General features: G+C 49.5%; 1 protein-coding gene across 1 annotated transcript in view; it reads left to right on the top strand.

Annotated features, from left to right (window-relative positions):
* Positions 1–214: 214 nt before the first annotated feature.
* PAPSS2 (3'-phosphoadenosine 5'-phosphosulfate synthase 2) overlaps positions 215–16,434 on the top strand; it is a 30,987-nt gene continuing 14,767 nt past the window's right edge. Inside the window, exon 1 of the mRNA XM_050899161.1 lies at positions 215–235. Within this exon, the coding sequence (XP_050755118.1) occupies positions 215–235 (21 nt within the window). The remainder of the gene's footprint in view (positions 236–16,434) is intronic.

A 16,434-nucleotide genomic window follows, 5' to 3' on the forward strand; every position in this document is an offset into this window, starting at 1 on the left:
CCCCCTCGCCGGGCCGGGCCGTTGCTCCCTCCCCGGCCCCACTTCCCCGCCCGGGGGTTACCGGCCTCCCCTCGCTGCGGGCCGGGGCGGAGGAGGAGGAGGAGGGAGGCGGGGGCGGGCGCAGGGCCAGAGGGGCCGGCCCAGGGACGCGCTACGTGTCGCGGGAGCCCTTATAGCCCCGGCCCGGCGCGGCCCGGCCCCGCCGCCAGTCACCATGTCGAGCCGGGAGCAGACGGTAGGGACGCGCCGCGGGGGAAGGGGGAAGGGGGGGGGGGGCGGGCGGGCGGGGGCCGAGGCCGGCTGGGGCTGAGGAGGCTGTGAGGCACGTCCAGCTCCCTGAGGAAACCCTCTCCCTAAAGCCCTGGCATCGCCGCTTTCCCCACGGGCGTCGGAGCTCGCTCCGAGGCGGGCAGCGCTGGGGAGACGTGAGCTCCCCGGGCTCCCTCGGCTCAGGGGATCGAGCCCCGCGGGTCGTGTCGGTGGCTGGTGGGCGCCTTCTGCTCAACGCCGGGACCAGACCCAGGGTTTTCCTCTTGGGGCGCAGCCGTCACCTCGCAGAAGGACATTAAAACCATCCCGTTACGGTGCTGGGTGCTGAGGATGAATGCTCTCGCTGCGAGTCGGTCCACGTTGGTGCAAATGCGTGGGCGAGGTGCGTGCCCTGCAAGCACCTGGGCAAGGGCCCGGCTGTCCCGCAGGTTAGTCACGCATCTCTCCGCCGGCGTTCGGCAAATATGCCATCCTGCGTGTGCCCCGCGCACCTGTGCCGAAAGCTGCCGACTTCGCTGCTCGCCACGCTGATCCTCGCAGAGAGCAGCCGCCCCGGCAGCCTCCCAGGCGAGGCCGAAGGTTGAGTCAGCGAGGAGGTTGAGCGACTGCCTCGCTCACGGCTTTTTGGGTTTCGTCTGCCCGGGTCCCACCCGGGGAGAGAAGCTGGTGAGACAGCTGCCACCACCACCGATTGGCTTTCAGCGTTGCTGCCGAGCCAGTTTAAAAAAAAAAAAAAACAACCATGAAACACACAGCAAAGAAAAATAATAATAGCCAGAGCAAAACTCAGTTAGAAATTAAAATTGCAAATCGCAGTCACAGCCAGAAATCATTTTCCGCTTGCCAGCTGCCCTCCCTTACTTCTTGGATTTGGGATGTGAGGTCTGGGTCCCTCTGGCTGTGCATACATTTTCCAGGTTTTAAATCAGAACCATAAGAAATCTTGACGCAAGTCTTGCGGGCTGCTTTTGCTGGTTGATTGGTTTGTTTTGTTTTGTTTTTTTTTAACCTCATCGTAAATTTTTCAGATGGGTTTAATGCATTTCGAACACAGTGGTAATCTGTCCAGATAGGAATGCAACCAAAACCACGCGTAACAAAGCGCGCCTGTGCGGCAGGGTGTTCTTGGAAACGCGAAAACCTGTGGTTTAGGGATTATTTCAGGGAAGGGAGGTGCAAGACGTGAGCCGTGTATGGGAGTTTTGTTTATTGCTGTGACAGGAGAGAGGCATTACTGAACTCCCAGAATAATCCCTCTCCTTTGCCTCCACCCTGGGCTGAAAAAATGACCTTTATAAGCAAGATTGCGTCTGACCTTCGTACCGTGACTGTCAAAACAGATGCTATCTGGTTGACAGTTGTAGGCGTATTTTCATGTGCTTGTCTGCCAGGTATGTGATAGAATGAGAAAACGCATGATTTCACTAATTACAAGAGGTTTTGGTAATTATGATGAAACAGCGATGATATCCCATTAGTGATCCTCCCGGTCTATTGCCAGGGAGATGTGTTGCACAGAGCGTAGATGAAGCTCTCGCTCCTAACGTGATCTCAGCGGGTCCTCGGTTTCAGCCATCTCAAGTTGATATCAAAGGTCCGGGATAAGGTATTTCACTTTGATGGGGTCCCTTGATCAGCACAATTATTTGCATACGCACGCGGACGATTGCGTTCAGTCTCGCTGCAGTTACCCAGTGTGGTTCAGGAGGGCTGAGGCATCGGCGGCTCATCAAGAGCTAACGAAGGAGCAGGCAACAGCACGGTGTTGCACAGTTAGGCTGCAACTAGCAGCCTAAATGTTGTAGCTCAGAGGAGTTTTAATATGGTGGTGAATTTCTCATGACACCTTTTGTAGCTGCAACAGCCAAGACGGTCCCATTAGAAAATGAAGATGGGATGCACAGAATAATTTGCCCTACTGAGATCCCTATTAGTATGACAGCTCGTCTTTCTGTTGCCCCTTACTTAATCCCCGTTTTTCGTTCTTCCAGGAGCGTGAATCCTTATTACTCATAAAAATCCTTATTACTAATAAAATCTCAGGTTTTACTACTTCTTCATAGTGTGGGTGATGTGTTAATCTTTCTCCCACAGACAAGGTTTTGTGAGGCTGAATGTTCCCACCATTATTTGCTGTCCGAGAGTATGTCAAAAATGGGTTTCGCAGGCGATGTTGATTAGTTGTCAGCTTTTGAAAGGCGCAGTAGTGCTAGCTGTTACGAGATGGACTGCCTGTGTTATTTGACTATGCTCCTTGTTTTGGAAATTGAATAATTGTAAGCCCAGGATTTAAAACGTAAATTCAGCCTGAATCCTCCCTGGAGTTTGAGCCTAGTTTGAAGATGTTTTAATTGCACGCCCATTTATTAATAGAAGCTTATGGTAAGGTAGAGAGAAGAAAACTTAAAATGTTTTACTTCTGCACATGTTGTCCTTAAAAATGAACAAGGTACCTTAATTCTGCTGAAGACCCAAGACTTGCTGTGCAGGGATCTCTCTTTGGCTGGTTAGTATGGAAATGCTCTCTTCGTTTCTGCTCACGACGTTGGAAGGGGCATGAAGTCCTCTACGTGCCGGGCAGTGTCCTTCCACTCACAGACCTCGTTGACAGAAAGCCTTTATTTCTGACCAGTTTCAGGACTGACTTTCTGGGGAGAAGAACGGTCTTTAGTGCTGACCTTAAAGACTTTATGTTCCTTACACAGGCCTCCTGTGTGCCCCAGTGGCGAAATTCTGCTCTCAGGAGTAAGTACACCGTAAAGTAATTGCAGTGAGTAGTGTGGAGCTGTGGGACTGCCCTTGTTTATTGTGTGGGCTCTTGCACAGCGCGGCATTCAGGGCTGAGCGGTTCTTTTAGCCCCGTCGAAATAGCAGCTTGTTCTCCCTACACCTGCGGCGTCGCTGGTATTTCCACAGCTCGTTACCTCTCCCCACCGAGCAGCCTTTTCATAACGACCACGAGGATACAGATGGTGCAGTGTGCTCCGGGGAAACGGCTTGCCACGGAGCCCCAACCCACGGGCACGGCCCTGCCCTGGAAGGGCTGGCCCCTCGACGGGGTGACTGCCTGCGTGGCTTGCCACGTCCCTGTGGGTGCGTGGAAAATGCAGCTCAACGTATCTCATGAGATGGAGGTGTTCAGAGCTGCCTGCTGGCGTCCTGCCTCTGGCAGCGGGCGGACGTCATCCTCGCTGGCTGCTTTCAGGGAGTTTCCCTTTGGATGTCCTTACAGGTGCTTAGGGGAGAATGAAAGTCCAGTACTGAAACTGCTTTTTTCTGGGTGTTACAGCTTTGTCATCTGTCTGGTCTTGTAACAGTGTCTCCAGGAGGCTGAATGGCATAGCATGTGGCATCCCTCACTTTCACCGGGATGCTGTTTCCGTAGCCCAGTGGATCACAAAGCTATAACTTCTGATAGTTCAGTTTTGCTTGTGTAGGGCTTACATGCAGTCGCAAATTATGTGGTCTTATTTAAAGATAAATTAACATGTCAAAATAATTTAGATTTTTTTTTTTAAATTTATTTAAAGAGAAGGAAAAAAACCCGCAAGATCAGATGAGAACCCTGAGGAAATATGAAAAGGCTTAGTTACTTTGCCTAAAAACTATTCTCATGTTGAAAAAACTGCAGCCACAGGGCAGAGTTCAGGTGGACTGAGTGATATCACAGGCTGTGCAGTAATGTATGTACAGCTTCATCAGTTTAATTGCAAAGCAATGTAAACTAAAAAGTTTATTAAAAAACCCCAAACCATGCGTTCACCTCCTCGCACGCTTATTCTTTACTATTACCTTGAACGTAAAGACCAAAACATCTTTAAGAATGTTTATGTTCAAAGCAGTTCTGGGTAGCTCATCACAGCGACGCTTGCACAGGCAACAGTGCAGCAGGCAGCAGAGCCCTGATTTCAGGGAATTAGCGTGGCTTGGTCTGGGTTGAATTACTCAAGACAGCGTTTCTGATGTTTTATCCAGTGATTCAAAAGTCTTGCGTTTACAGCTGTGATTTATTTTGTGAAACACAGTGCCTAACTCATTGCACCCTGACAGTAAAAGGTGATTGTTTTCTAGTTGCTCATTGCATACTTAGTATTTCTTGGTTTATTTTCTATCACTTTTTTTGCTTTATATCTCTCTTCTTCAAAGATCACAGAAAGGTCAGCAGATTAACTATCTCGATATGCTGTTATTTCAACTTCCATTGTTTCCTGTAGCTCTCCCCTTTTCTCCCTATTTCTTTTGAAGTCCTTTGCTATTAAAAAGTTACCTTTCCAGTCTGTTGCCCCCACCTTGCTGTTTCATTAACTTGCGCCGTTTTGCGGGGCGGCCAGTGTGCCAGACCCGTGTTTATTAACTGTACTCTGCTCTATAAGAGCAGGAATGTTCAATTTGTGGACTTTCAGGGAAGAAAAGCCAGAAAAAGTTGCAGGCTCCTAAATATGAATGCCTCTTTCTTTCCATGGTTCAGGGAGGCTGAGCCCTCCAGGGGATGGGGAACGAAATAATCAGCTTGGTGCGGTCCAGCCCCAGAAGCTGCAAGCTGGGGACCTGGGTGGACTTTCCCCGAGTGCAGGAAGGCTTGTCTGGTGTCCCCTGGTAGTGCCGTGGCAGCAGGAGCAGCAGGGTATGTTTTCCAGGAGGCTGCGTGGACAGAGCATCTCCCGGGGCTGTAAAAGGGCATGCACGTGGAAAAGTGGAAGAGTTTTTCTGCTGAGGTGGGTGGTTCCTGCCTGAACACCCCTTCCCTCCAAGGGGAGAGGCAGGTAGGTCAGGCCTGAGCCCTTGCGGGTGTGCTCGGAGGTTAATCTTTTGCTTTCCCAACAGGAGTAGTGGCTCTTCGGGATACCTCTTCCATCTCCCAGGGGCCTCGTTTGGAGGAGCGCAGCTGAGCACCGCTGCTGCTGGTGGTGGTCGGCATGGCGGGTGCCATCTGGGATGGTGGCCGGGGCACCTAAACCTGACTGTGATTTCCCCAGCTCTGAGACGAAGCGCTTTGGGTCAGCATGTCGTTTCCTGTCCTGCTGCTGGACTCCTGGATAAATACAGACTCTGGCCTCGTCTGGTTTTCAGGTTGCACTGAAAGGCCAGTTACAAATCCGTGCCAAAACCCGTCACTCAGGCCTAGGCTTCCATCCATGCTCTCCTTGGGCAGCCCCTACAAGTGGTTTTAGGCAAGACAGCGAATGATTTTGAAGACCCCATGCTACCCAGACATGTGCACTGCAGCTGCAGCTTAGATTTAGGCCACGGGGATTTTGGTTTTCTGGAGGGTTTTCAAGAGAAGTACTGGCATACTTGCATTTTTTTATTTTTTTTTAACTGGGCCAATGTTGATCTTGGAGGGTGCTTTAAGTAGCCTTTAAAAATGAAAAGACCTCGCCTATCTGAAATCCAGGTGTTTTAGATAAACTTGCGGCTGTACGCGCCCACAAAAGATAAGTGGCATGCAGGGCCCGTATTAATGTTCCTAATGGTATGCCTGGCCTTGAACTTGTACTTTGGTCACAGTGCTCATACACTGTGGTTTCTTAAAAGTCCATTAAGAGAAATGCCGTGTAATTCAGGTTGCTGTTTATTAATTTACTGTTATCGTGAGCAGGGTGACTAATGATTATCTCTGATTTAGCTCTGAATCACAACTGTAGGAAGTGAGAAATGGTTCCTTAATGGTCTCGCAGCTTAATAATTTCTGAGTGAAAATTTACTTGGAGTGTATCATTAACAAAAGGAGGGATGCAAAAAAGCCTGGACAAGGCGTTTGGCGTGGATATGCATCATGAAGTGGGACACTGGGAAGTTAAGATTTTGCCTGTAGGGCTGGTGGCTCATTGCTCGTGCTGCCTCCTGTCCCTCACAGAGCGGTCCTTTTTCATTTACTTACAGCTTGGCTCGCTTACAACTATGTGTGTCCGAAGTTTTATCTACTGAGTGGGTGCTAAAATGCGTTGGCCTGTTTGGAGAGCAGAGCTTGAGAAAGGTGCCGGTTTGCATAAATTTTATTTTTTTTTTTTTTTTTTAACATGGGTTCTTTTTAGATGCAGCACTTCGGGGTCTGTTGAGACAATCTTTTTTGTGCATCTTTGGAAAATGACCATTTGTACCTACATTTCCAAGACTTTCTGACCTTGAGGTCTTCATGGCCTCTCTGGCAGAACAAACTGTTTTCTTCGATATCAAACCGTTTTTCAGCTTTCCATTGTGGTGCAAAAAACTGTGGTGGGTGGGAGGTCATTTTTCAGGCCTGCCCAGCCCTTCTAATGGGAAGATCATTTGTTTGTGTTGCCAGCGGGTATGGGAAGAGGGGGAAAAAACCCCTCATTTTAGAGGAGGTGACTGCTGCTGCAGGGGGCTGAGTTGCGTGCTTGCCTCTGCCGGGGACCCTGGGCATGATGCTGGACGAGTCACCTCAACCATGGCTGGAGCAACTCCTTGCATCTGCCCCCGTCTTTGCAAAGCTGTCTGAGACCATGAGGATGGATGTGAGGAGCATCGAGCTCTTGGAGGTGCAGCCTGAAGTCCAGGGGAGTTGCTCTTCAAACATGTGTTGTTTTTATAAGGCTTAAATATTGCAGGAGTTCAGATCTTCATCTGCTGTTTGCCTTACCCTCTGCTACTCTTCTGTGGCTGTAAAATTGGGGATGATGCCGCCCTCAGAGGGATACGGGGAGTTTGCATGAAGTTTTGAGGGACCAAGTAACAGTAACCCCCAAGGAAAATGTGTAACTGTCCTTCAGCCAGCCTTTGAGTAGTGTGTAATGACCAAGTCGTGTGCCTACACCTGGTTTAGGGAGTGAGGGAAATGCTGAATAGCCACTTATTCAATAAGAGTACAACATTCTTGGTGTTGACTTAGGCAAGGGTCTAGGTAACCCCGTGTGCACTCATGTAATTAAAAGCCTGTCTTGCAGCTTGTATGGGCACGGGTAGAGAGGGCAGGAAATCTTCATCCTGCTGTCTCCGAACTCGAGTCCTCAACTTGGACTTGTCTCATGCAGCTTGTTGTGTAGGGTGGCACGTTCAATGGTATGACTGTGAAAACAACCCTGCCTTCAGCCAACGGAAATACCGAGGGGACCGAGGAGGTACTGAGTGAGGGGAAGGTCTGTTTGGCCCCGTCTGTAGTTTCCAGCAGCAGCCGAGAGTGGGAGCCAGGGAAGAGTTTATGGCTGGGACGTCACGGTGCGTTGTCCCAGCTTCCATTGATTTACGACTTGAGATACCAGAGGCCGTGCCTTTCTTCCTGAAAGTCCTTGATGAACTTTCCTTCCATGAATTCATCTTAATGATTTTTTCCAGCCCAGTGGACTTTTGACCTGCCCGGTGTAGTTCCCCCGTTTAACCGTGTCCTGTGTGGTGGTTCTGGCTGAGTTTCCCCGCAGTCCTTCCTGCTGCTGTTTTTGCACTTTGCAAACCTTGAAAAAAATCGCTGAGGTGGAGAGAGATCTCCTCTTGCCTGCTGGAGACCATTGACCGTTGCAAAGTCAAGCGCACGGGGTTCACGACACCAGGTTCAAGACTGTGCGTCCATCCTGGATACTGAATGAGGCAGGGAGCAGCACCGTGTGGCCGTGACGCTGAGCCCCCACTAGCCTGGGCTTCTGTCCAGCTTTATTCTTTCAGCAGGCTGCCAGATGTCCTGTAGAGGAGAAGTGAGGCAAGAGGATTAGTTCTTTTACGGAAATATATGTATTTTAAAACCTGATGAAGCTGCTTGAAATGCAGATCCTCTGTAGCTCCCACTGTTTATGAAACTGCTAGAGCTTCTCAAAAGGTACAGGATTTCTTTCCTGAGAGGGATATGATGGGCATGTTAAAAACGGGTATCTTGTTCTCGTATCGTTTAGATCCGAGATGGGCTCGGTTCAACCTGTGCTAGCTTGGAGGGTGGAAGGAGATTCTGCTTTCTTACTTAGCAGAAGATGGAGCTGGTGTCCCACCTGCGTGCTCATAGCCATGGTTAGATGTTGGCCTCCAAGTCTGAAAACCTATTGCAAACTGAGTTAATCGGGACACAAAACTGCTGAATGCGGCTCGCTGTGTTTTGTGTTAGAGCAATGTCATCACGCCAGTTCAGCTTTTAAAGGTAAGTTAATGACGGTCCTGGTTTGTTGAACTAATTTCTGGAGCTCTTAAAGGGAACGGTTTTGATGAAATGGGATGTCACTCTGACATGTGGGCTCCTGGCATTCGCTGGAGGACCCTCTGGGTAAGCCTGTTCCACGTGGCATCTCTGAACAGCAGAGCTTGTGTTTTTGATTGTATCTTACAACTGAACAAAATTTAGCTCAGCTGACAATCTCCTGACACTATACTGCAAGTTTTTCTTTGCGTGGTATTTGGTGCAGGAGTCCTGGCTGTCTGTCTTGCTTGTTTTAAGGGATAGGCTGCCTGCCTTGCCATGGTAAGAGACGGGATGTGTACAGTGGCTTATTTACCATAGAGAACCACAACCCATTAATTAAATTCCTAAATCTCATATTCAAGAAAAAAAAAATGATTACATGTAAATACAACTCCTACCTGGAAATTTTTTTGATACTGAAGTTAATGTGTAGTCAAAATATGTACCCTTGTCCTCCTTTCCTCTTGTCCCTGAAATCTGAGGGACTGATACTCAGTTTACCGTTTCCATAACCTGCTATTTTTCTCCGAAAGAAGATACAGAAGCATGGCCGTGTGTACTGGGCAGTTTTTCCTGGTAGGGGAGCCGTGGTGTGCTGCTCTGTTTTGGTGCAGCGTTTCTCACGCAGATGCCGTTGTACTGTGCAAAGCAGCTCAGCTGGCTGTCGGTCATGGCTCTGTGCACCACCGGGTGCTGGATTTGCCGGCGGAGGTCACCGGGCTACACCATCTCTGTGTTTTTAAACTAGTCACCTCTCTTCTGGTCGTGTAATTCCCTTCTTTTTGTGTTTCTCGGAGGTTAAATAGACGTGCTTGATCGCTTTCTACGGGTGTTCAATCCCAAAACTTATCCATACTGCAGTGAGAACATCATTTATATTCTGTCTTTTTGCAAGACAACCAGTTTTTGCATTGTCGGTGGTCCTGCGGTCTTGGCATGATCCAGAGCAGCCTTGTAACAGACCCCAGGCGTCAAAGCAAAGCAGCTCTTCTTTTGCTATGTCAAACCTATTGTTTGCAAAATGAGCATGAGCCGAACTGCTGAAACGGGTTCATTTAGAGGAGGTAATTTAGCAGAACTGCTCTGAATATAAAAAAAAAAGGGCAACCATAGAAGGATTTCTTGTTTAAATTGTTATTTTTGTCAGCGGTTGACAAGATGCTTTGTTTGTCAAATACTTGTTGCCCATGCAGCTGTCCCTTGTGATTTCTGGAATGAAGATGGGAAGATTGTTTTTTATAACATCTGTCCTGGCCTTGCAAATTCATCCTGAAAATGTAGGAGCGCAGGATGACTCACTCGTTTTCCTGTGTCCAGGAAATTAGAGTAGTGACATCATCTAATTTAGAGATAAAGAAATGCCTGATCTGGATACCTTCAGAGAGGCAGATTTTAACGCCCAACCTGCTGATTTGAAGTCACGCAGTCTAGAAATCAGCGTCTGATTTGCAAGGTGACTGGAACGTGAGCCTGGTTTTGTTGGGGGTTTTTTTGCCAGGGTCGTATAAAACTTGATTGTGGCAACCCAAAACATGCAAATTTATACCAAGAGAAAAATATTTTAGCTGCGATCAAAAATAAGGGCTCGCTAAGAGCTCAGAAATTCCTGTGGGTTAAGAAAAAAACACTTTAGCTAACACCACCTTGAAAACCTTGTGTGTTGGCGATGTTTGGCATCTCCAACCGTCTGTCTCCAAGCTGAAAGACTGCTTGTTTCGGCTAACTGGGATGTCTCTGCTGGTCTCCTTAAGATCTTCTGTGTTACGTTCCTGGCAGGGGACAGGGGCCGAGGTAGCGACGCCAAAAGGAACAAGCGTCAAAGGCGGAGGATGCCAAGGAGCAAGTGAGGTCTGCTGTGCTTTATTCAGAGCGCTGAATGAAGAAAGGCAGCCCAGTTCAGCATCCTGCCTGGTGCGAGGGAATGCTGGCAACCCCAGCCCCGAAACCTCTGCAGGGTATTTGGTGACACATCACTGTATTACTCAGCTAAGTCTAAAAAGAAAACATAACATTATTTCTGCTCACGTACGGGCGGTGGGAGAGGAGACGAGTCCCGCGTGCAGGAAAGAGGGGAGACGACGGCACAGGAGGCAGGAAGGTGGGCGGTACGGTAACGCGTCGGGTGCTTGAGAAGTCCCACTTCCCTGTCTGGACCTGTGAGCCGGGCTCTGCGTCGTGTTGGTGGAATCCTGGGGGGGGGGGGGGTGAAATGGGCAAAATTCCCAGGGTAACTCCATCTCGGTGGGGTTTTTCCCTGGGAAAGAATGGAGCTGATTTTGAAGCATTTACCGCCTTAGTCCGTTAAATGAATCAAACTCAAGTTTGGGAAAAGTCTATAGGTTTAGGGTTACAGGAGCTAAATCGGGACTTCAGAGACTCTGAAATTTCTCCATCGTTCTTCTTTGATCGGAATCAAATCTTTGCTTCCACAGGCAAAACCCCCCCTCTTTCCTCTCTTCCTCCTTTTCTTTTGAGTGTAATAGTTTTGCTTTTCTGCAGCAAATAATTCTTTTACAGAAGGTTTTTCCCCCTTGTTGGTGGTGGACACTTTATCTTCTCCATGATGTCAGCTTGCACATTTGCAAGAGCAGCCGTAGGAATTGCTCTGGTAGAAGAAAATAATTTTTTAAGGAGAAGTCCCATGAATTCAATGCATAAAAATTAAGTTTAACTGATAGGACAAAAGATTTTTTTTTTAATTTTTTTTTTTTTATTATTTTTTGGTAAGATGGCAGGATTTGGGAGAGGATTTTAAACAACAAGTTAGATCAGCCTCCGGAGGCTTAAGCAAGTGTTTGACTTCAAACTTGAAAGCTTGCTTGATCATTTTATCATTTTAAAAGCCTATTTTACCATTTGCAAATACGATCAGCTGAAAACATTTTGAAAGCTTCTTACCCGCCCCCCCCCCCAGAGAGATGTCCAGGCTGCAGTACCAAAATAGGGCGTGTATTAAATGCTTGACTGGAAAAAAATGAATCATATTCCAAATGATGTGAGGTAGCCCTATAAATAAAAATGCAGCTGGGGGAGTCCTGACCCTACCCTTGCTGTTGGGTCAGGGTTTCCCCAGGGCCGTGAGTGCTGCCAGCCGCCAGTTGGATGCTAACTGTGTTCGTACGAGGCTGGCCCTTCTGCTAAGTGAGCCGGACGCGTGACTAACGTGCCCTTAATAGCACTGCGCTATTAAGAGCATTTCTCCGCTGGCTTCGTTCTTGGGCTGATCTGTGCTGTGTTTTCAGGAGGGAGTCCCTCTCCGGAGCGGGATGTTGCTGCAGCCTGCCACGAGCTGTGGCTCTTGGACAGCTTCCAGTGCCCTGCCTGTGCCAGCTACAGCAGGCAGAGGTTCTCCTGCAGCAGCAGAGGGGAATTAAGGGCACGATAAGGACATCGGTTTAGACCTTATCGGCCTTCGCGATGACCAGCCCCGCTTTCCTCCTGCAACGCTGGAGAGCTCTGCCTTCTGTGGATGGCTGAGCAAGGGTTGGCCTGAGGATGTTGTATGTGCTTATGGGATCTCTTGAATGTCCTGCTCAGCTCCCATCTCTCCTCCTTTGTTTCTACCGCTCGGCTGTGGCACGTGGCACTTGGTTCTCGCCCTGATCCCATTCGTTATGCAGCTGTGGAGATGCTGGCTAAAGAAGTGGGTAGGTGAGGGCAGGAGGAGATGCTGCCTTGTGTCCTAAGGACCAGAGTTTATACATATTTGAATTTCTAGTGGAACATGGCAAATCATCCATGTAATTCATTGGGACAGCCCTAAATGTTGTTCGTTTAGTGCATTTTCTATTAATTGTGCAGTGGTTCTGCTCCTAACAAATGTCAGTGATGGTTGGGAGAGGTCCCCCAGACATTGTGCATTTAGCTATCAGGTGAGAGGAGAAGCTGCTCCCTGATGACACGTCTCTTGTGGGTAGTCACACGTGACCTTCCGCTTATGTGGGCAAGCACAGCTGCTCCCTTTCAAGGCCAAATACTTAAGGAAGAGCTGAGGTTACTTTTTCAGATGCCATGAATTGAGCAGTGGTACCTCCCAGCGCAGAGGACACTGATGTTTATAGAATCACAGAATCATGGAATGGTTTGGGTTGGAAGGGACCTTAAAGATCATCTAGTTCCAACCCCCCTGCCATGGGCAGGGACACCTTCCACTAGATCAGGTTGCTCCAAGCCCCATCCAACCTGGCCTTGAACGCTTCCAGGGAGGGGGCATCCACAGCCTCTCTGGGCAACCTGTTCCAGTGCCTCACCACCCTCACACTGAAGAACTTCTTCCTTACAGCTAATCGAAATCGACCCTCTTCCAGTTTAAAGCCATTACCCCCTGTCCTATCACTACCTGCCCTTGTAAAAAGTCCCTCTCCGGCTTTCTTGTAGGCCCCCTTTAGGCACTGGAAGGCTGCTGTGAGGTCTCCCCGGAGCCTTCTCTTCTCCAGGCTGAACAACCCCAACTCTCTCAGCCTGCCTGCCTAGGAGAGGTGCTCCAGCCCTCTGATCATCTTCGTGGCCCTCCTCTGGACTCGCTCCAACAGGTCCATGTCCTCCTTCTGCATTCAGCTCTGGGGCCCCCAACAGGACTCCAGGTGGGGTCTCTTGAGAGTGGAGTAGAGGGGGAGAATCCCCTCCCTCGACCTGCTGGTCACGCTTCTTTTGATGCAGCCCAGGATACGGTTGGCTTTGTGGGCTGCAAGCGCACATTGCCGGCTCATGTTGAGCTTCTCGTCAACCAACACCCCCAAGTCCTTCTCCTCAGGGCTGCTCTCAATCCATTCTCTGCCCAGCCTCTCTTTGTGCTTGGGATTGCCCTGACCCAGGTGCAGGACCTTGCCCTTGGCCTTGTTGAACTTCATGAGGTTTGCACAGGCCCACCTCTCAAGCCTGTCAAGGGCCCTCTGGATGACATCCCTTCCCTCCAGTGTGTCGAGCGCTCCACACAACTTGGTGTCGTCGGCAAGCTTGCTGAGGGTGCGCTCAATCCTACTGTCCGTGTTGCCGACAAAGATGTTAAACAGCACCAGTCCCAGTACCGCCCCTGAGGAACACCACTCATCACTGGTCTCCACTTGGAGATTGAGCCATTGACCGCAATTCTTTGAGTGTGACCATCCAGCCAATTCCTCATCCACCGAGTGGTCCATCCATCAAATCCATGTCTCTCCAATTTAGAGACAAGGATGTCATGTGGGGCAGTGTCAAATGCTTTGCACAAGTGCAGGTAGATGATGTCCATTGCTCTTCCCTTAGCCACCAACAGTGTAACCCCATCGTAAAAGGCCACCAAATTTGTCAGGCACGATTTGCCCTTAGCAAAGCCATGCTGGCTGTCACCAGTCACCTCCTTATTTTCCATGGGCCTTAGCATAGTTTCCAGGAGGATCTGCTCCATGATCTTGTCGGGCATAGGGGTGAGACTGACTGGCCTGTAGTTCCCCGGGTCTTCCTTTTTCCCTTTTTAAAAATGGGGGTTATGTTTCCCCTTTTCCAGTCAGTGGGAACTTCCCCGGACTGCCACGACTTCTCAAATAAGACGGGTAGTGGCTTAGCCACTTCATCCACCAGTTCCCTCAGGGCCTGCGGATGCATCTCATCAGGTCCCATGGACTTGTGCACCTTCAGGTTCCTCAGATGGTCTCAAACGTGATCTTCTCCTACGGTGGGCGGTTCTTCATTCTCCCAGTCCCTGCCTTTGCCTTCTGCGACTTGGGCCGTGTGGCTGGAGCACTTGCCGGTGAAGACTGAGGCAAAAAGTCGTTGGGTACCTCGGCCTTCTCCATGTCCCGGGTAACCAGGTCTCCCGTTTCCTTCTGGAGAGGGCCCACATTTTCCCTAGTCTTCTTTTTATCAGTGACATAGCTATAGAAGCTTTTCTTGTTGCCCTTGACGTCCCTGGCCAGATTTAATTCTGTCGGGTCTTTGGCTTTCCTAACCTGATCCCTGGCTGCTCGCACAATTTCTCTGTATTCCTCCCAGGCTACTCGTCCTTGCTTCCACCCTCTGTAGGCTTCCTTTTTGTGTTTGAGTTTGTCCAAGAGCTCCTTGTTCATCCATGCAGGCCTCCTGGTGTTTTTGCCTGACTTCCTCTTTGTTGGGATGCATCGCTCCTGAGCTTGGAGGAGGTGATCCTTGAATATTAACCAGCTTTCTTGGGCCCCTCTTCCCTCCAGGGCTGCATCCCATGGTGCTCTACCAAGCAGATCCCTGAAGAGGCCAGAGCCTGCTCTCCTGAAGTCCAGGGTAGCGAGCTTGCTGTTCTCCCTCCTCGCTGCCCTAAGGACCTTGAACTCCACCATTTCATGGTCACTGCAGCCAAGGCTGCCCTTGAGCTTTGCATTCCCCACCAGCCCCTCCTTGTTGGTGTTTCCTGGTTTCCAAGAGGTCTGTGCTATGGTGGACTCTCTTGTCTCAGAGGGCCCATCTCTTTATACAGGAGGACCACCTAGGAAAAGTCTCCTGCCTCTGCCTGCAACCTGCTTTCACGAAGCAGGGGAACATCTTGTCCCACCAGGGCGGTGGCCAAAAAAACTTGTTTATTTTGGAAGCCGGGCCAGAAAACACTTGGCAGGTAGCTCAGTCAAGCCTGATCTTAAAGACACCTGAGATCTTAGTGTCTCCCAGTTTGTCAACCTCATGGAAACGTTCAGTAGGAGGGAAGGCCAAAAGCAGAGTTATGATTTGGCTTCTTGGTCCGCTGCAGCCTCGGTACAAAGTTTGGAGCAATGTCTTTATTTTTTTTCTCATTTCCTGGATGAGGTAAGACAGGGTGGGCTGAGCACTGAGATCATGCAGACGTGGCCAAACAGCAGATTTCCAAGTAAAGGAGAGAGCATGGCAGTGTCCTTCTTAACCATCTGGCTGGCAGAGGTTACATGGCTCTTCTTTGGAGACGCTGCCGGGTCATTTATTGCCTTGCTTGGAGCCTTGTTTGGGGCTGAATTATAGGTAAGAAGTTCCTCTCCCAAACCTCACTACTTTGATCTAGACTATTGCAAGAAATGCTGACTGGTGTCCCTAAATTGTCCCTGTTGTGAGGCCCAACATTCAGGCACGAGCGTGTTGTGATGATGATTGGATTATGTCTCTTAAATATGTTTGCTTTACAATGACGAGGTTAAAACTGTGAGAATAAAATCAGTAGGACAGCCCTGCCTCTGATTAAACCCTGTCCACCACTGATCTCTGCTTCCCAGCGGTCTTGCAGTATATGCTCTTTCTAGATGAAATCTCTCCGGGGTTTGCTCTCGGGCCACTGATGCTTATTTTTGGTGGTGCCTTCGCTCTGTTTGATCGTGCTTCAGCTCTGGCTGAAGGCGGTAAGTCGGTGTTCCCTGCTGAACAGCCCGGTCCCGGCCAAGCAAGCTGCCAGCCCGGCCATCCGCCGCGTGCTCACATTTTTCTCTGCCTTTTTTTACTTTTGGCGTAGCTGGTGACAAGAATTGGAGTCGGCGTGTGGCAGGCAGTTGCTCTGGGTTAGGAAGTGTTTACTGGCAAGATTATTAACACAGCAGAAAAATCAGAGGGATTTGGTACAGTCCGGAGCTCCCGGCAGGTGGGAGAGGTCTGACAGTGTTGCTGAATTGCAAAAATGCCCTCAGCGATGCTTTCCCAAGCTCCAAAAGATGTCAGCGTGCAAAGTAAAAGCTCCGAGATGCACGCACAGTGCAGATTTACGGCACAGCAACGTGTACTTTTAACATAACAATCTCGTTACATCAGCCACATAGGAATGTGTTAGTTCCTGCATCTTCCCAAGGCACGGATGTTATCATAGTTCATCTCCTGCAGGACAGATCCAGCAGATCAACATTTTGCAAAAGCAAGTGTGCGGCTGGAGTTCCTACTGATGCAGAGGGCGTGGAAGAGATTTGAAGCGTGCAGGTTCGTTTCTCTCCGCAGAAACATCAGTTTTGTCTGTTATGGTTTGCAAACAAATTGCAAAATACCCGCTTTATGTTTTTGAGTGCTACACTTGAGGAGTGTGTAATCACCGGGCAGGCATTACGCCGTAGCAGGGGAGGTTTCGCTGTAGGGCTGGGTGGTGGCAA

Source organism: Gymnogyps californianus, chromosome 6 (genome assembly GCF_018139145.2).
Source record: "Gymnogyps californianus isolate 813 chromosome 6, ASM1813914v2, whole genome shotgun sequence".
NCBI classification, from domain to species: Eukaryota; Metazoa; Chordata; class Aves; order Accipitriformes; family Cathartidae; genus Gymnogyps; species Gymnogyps californianus.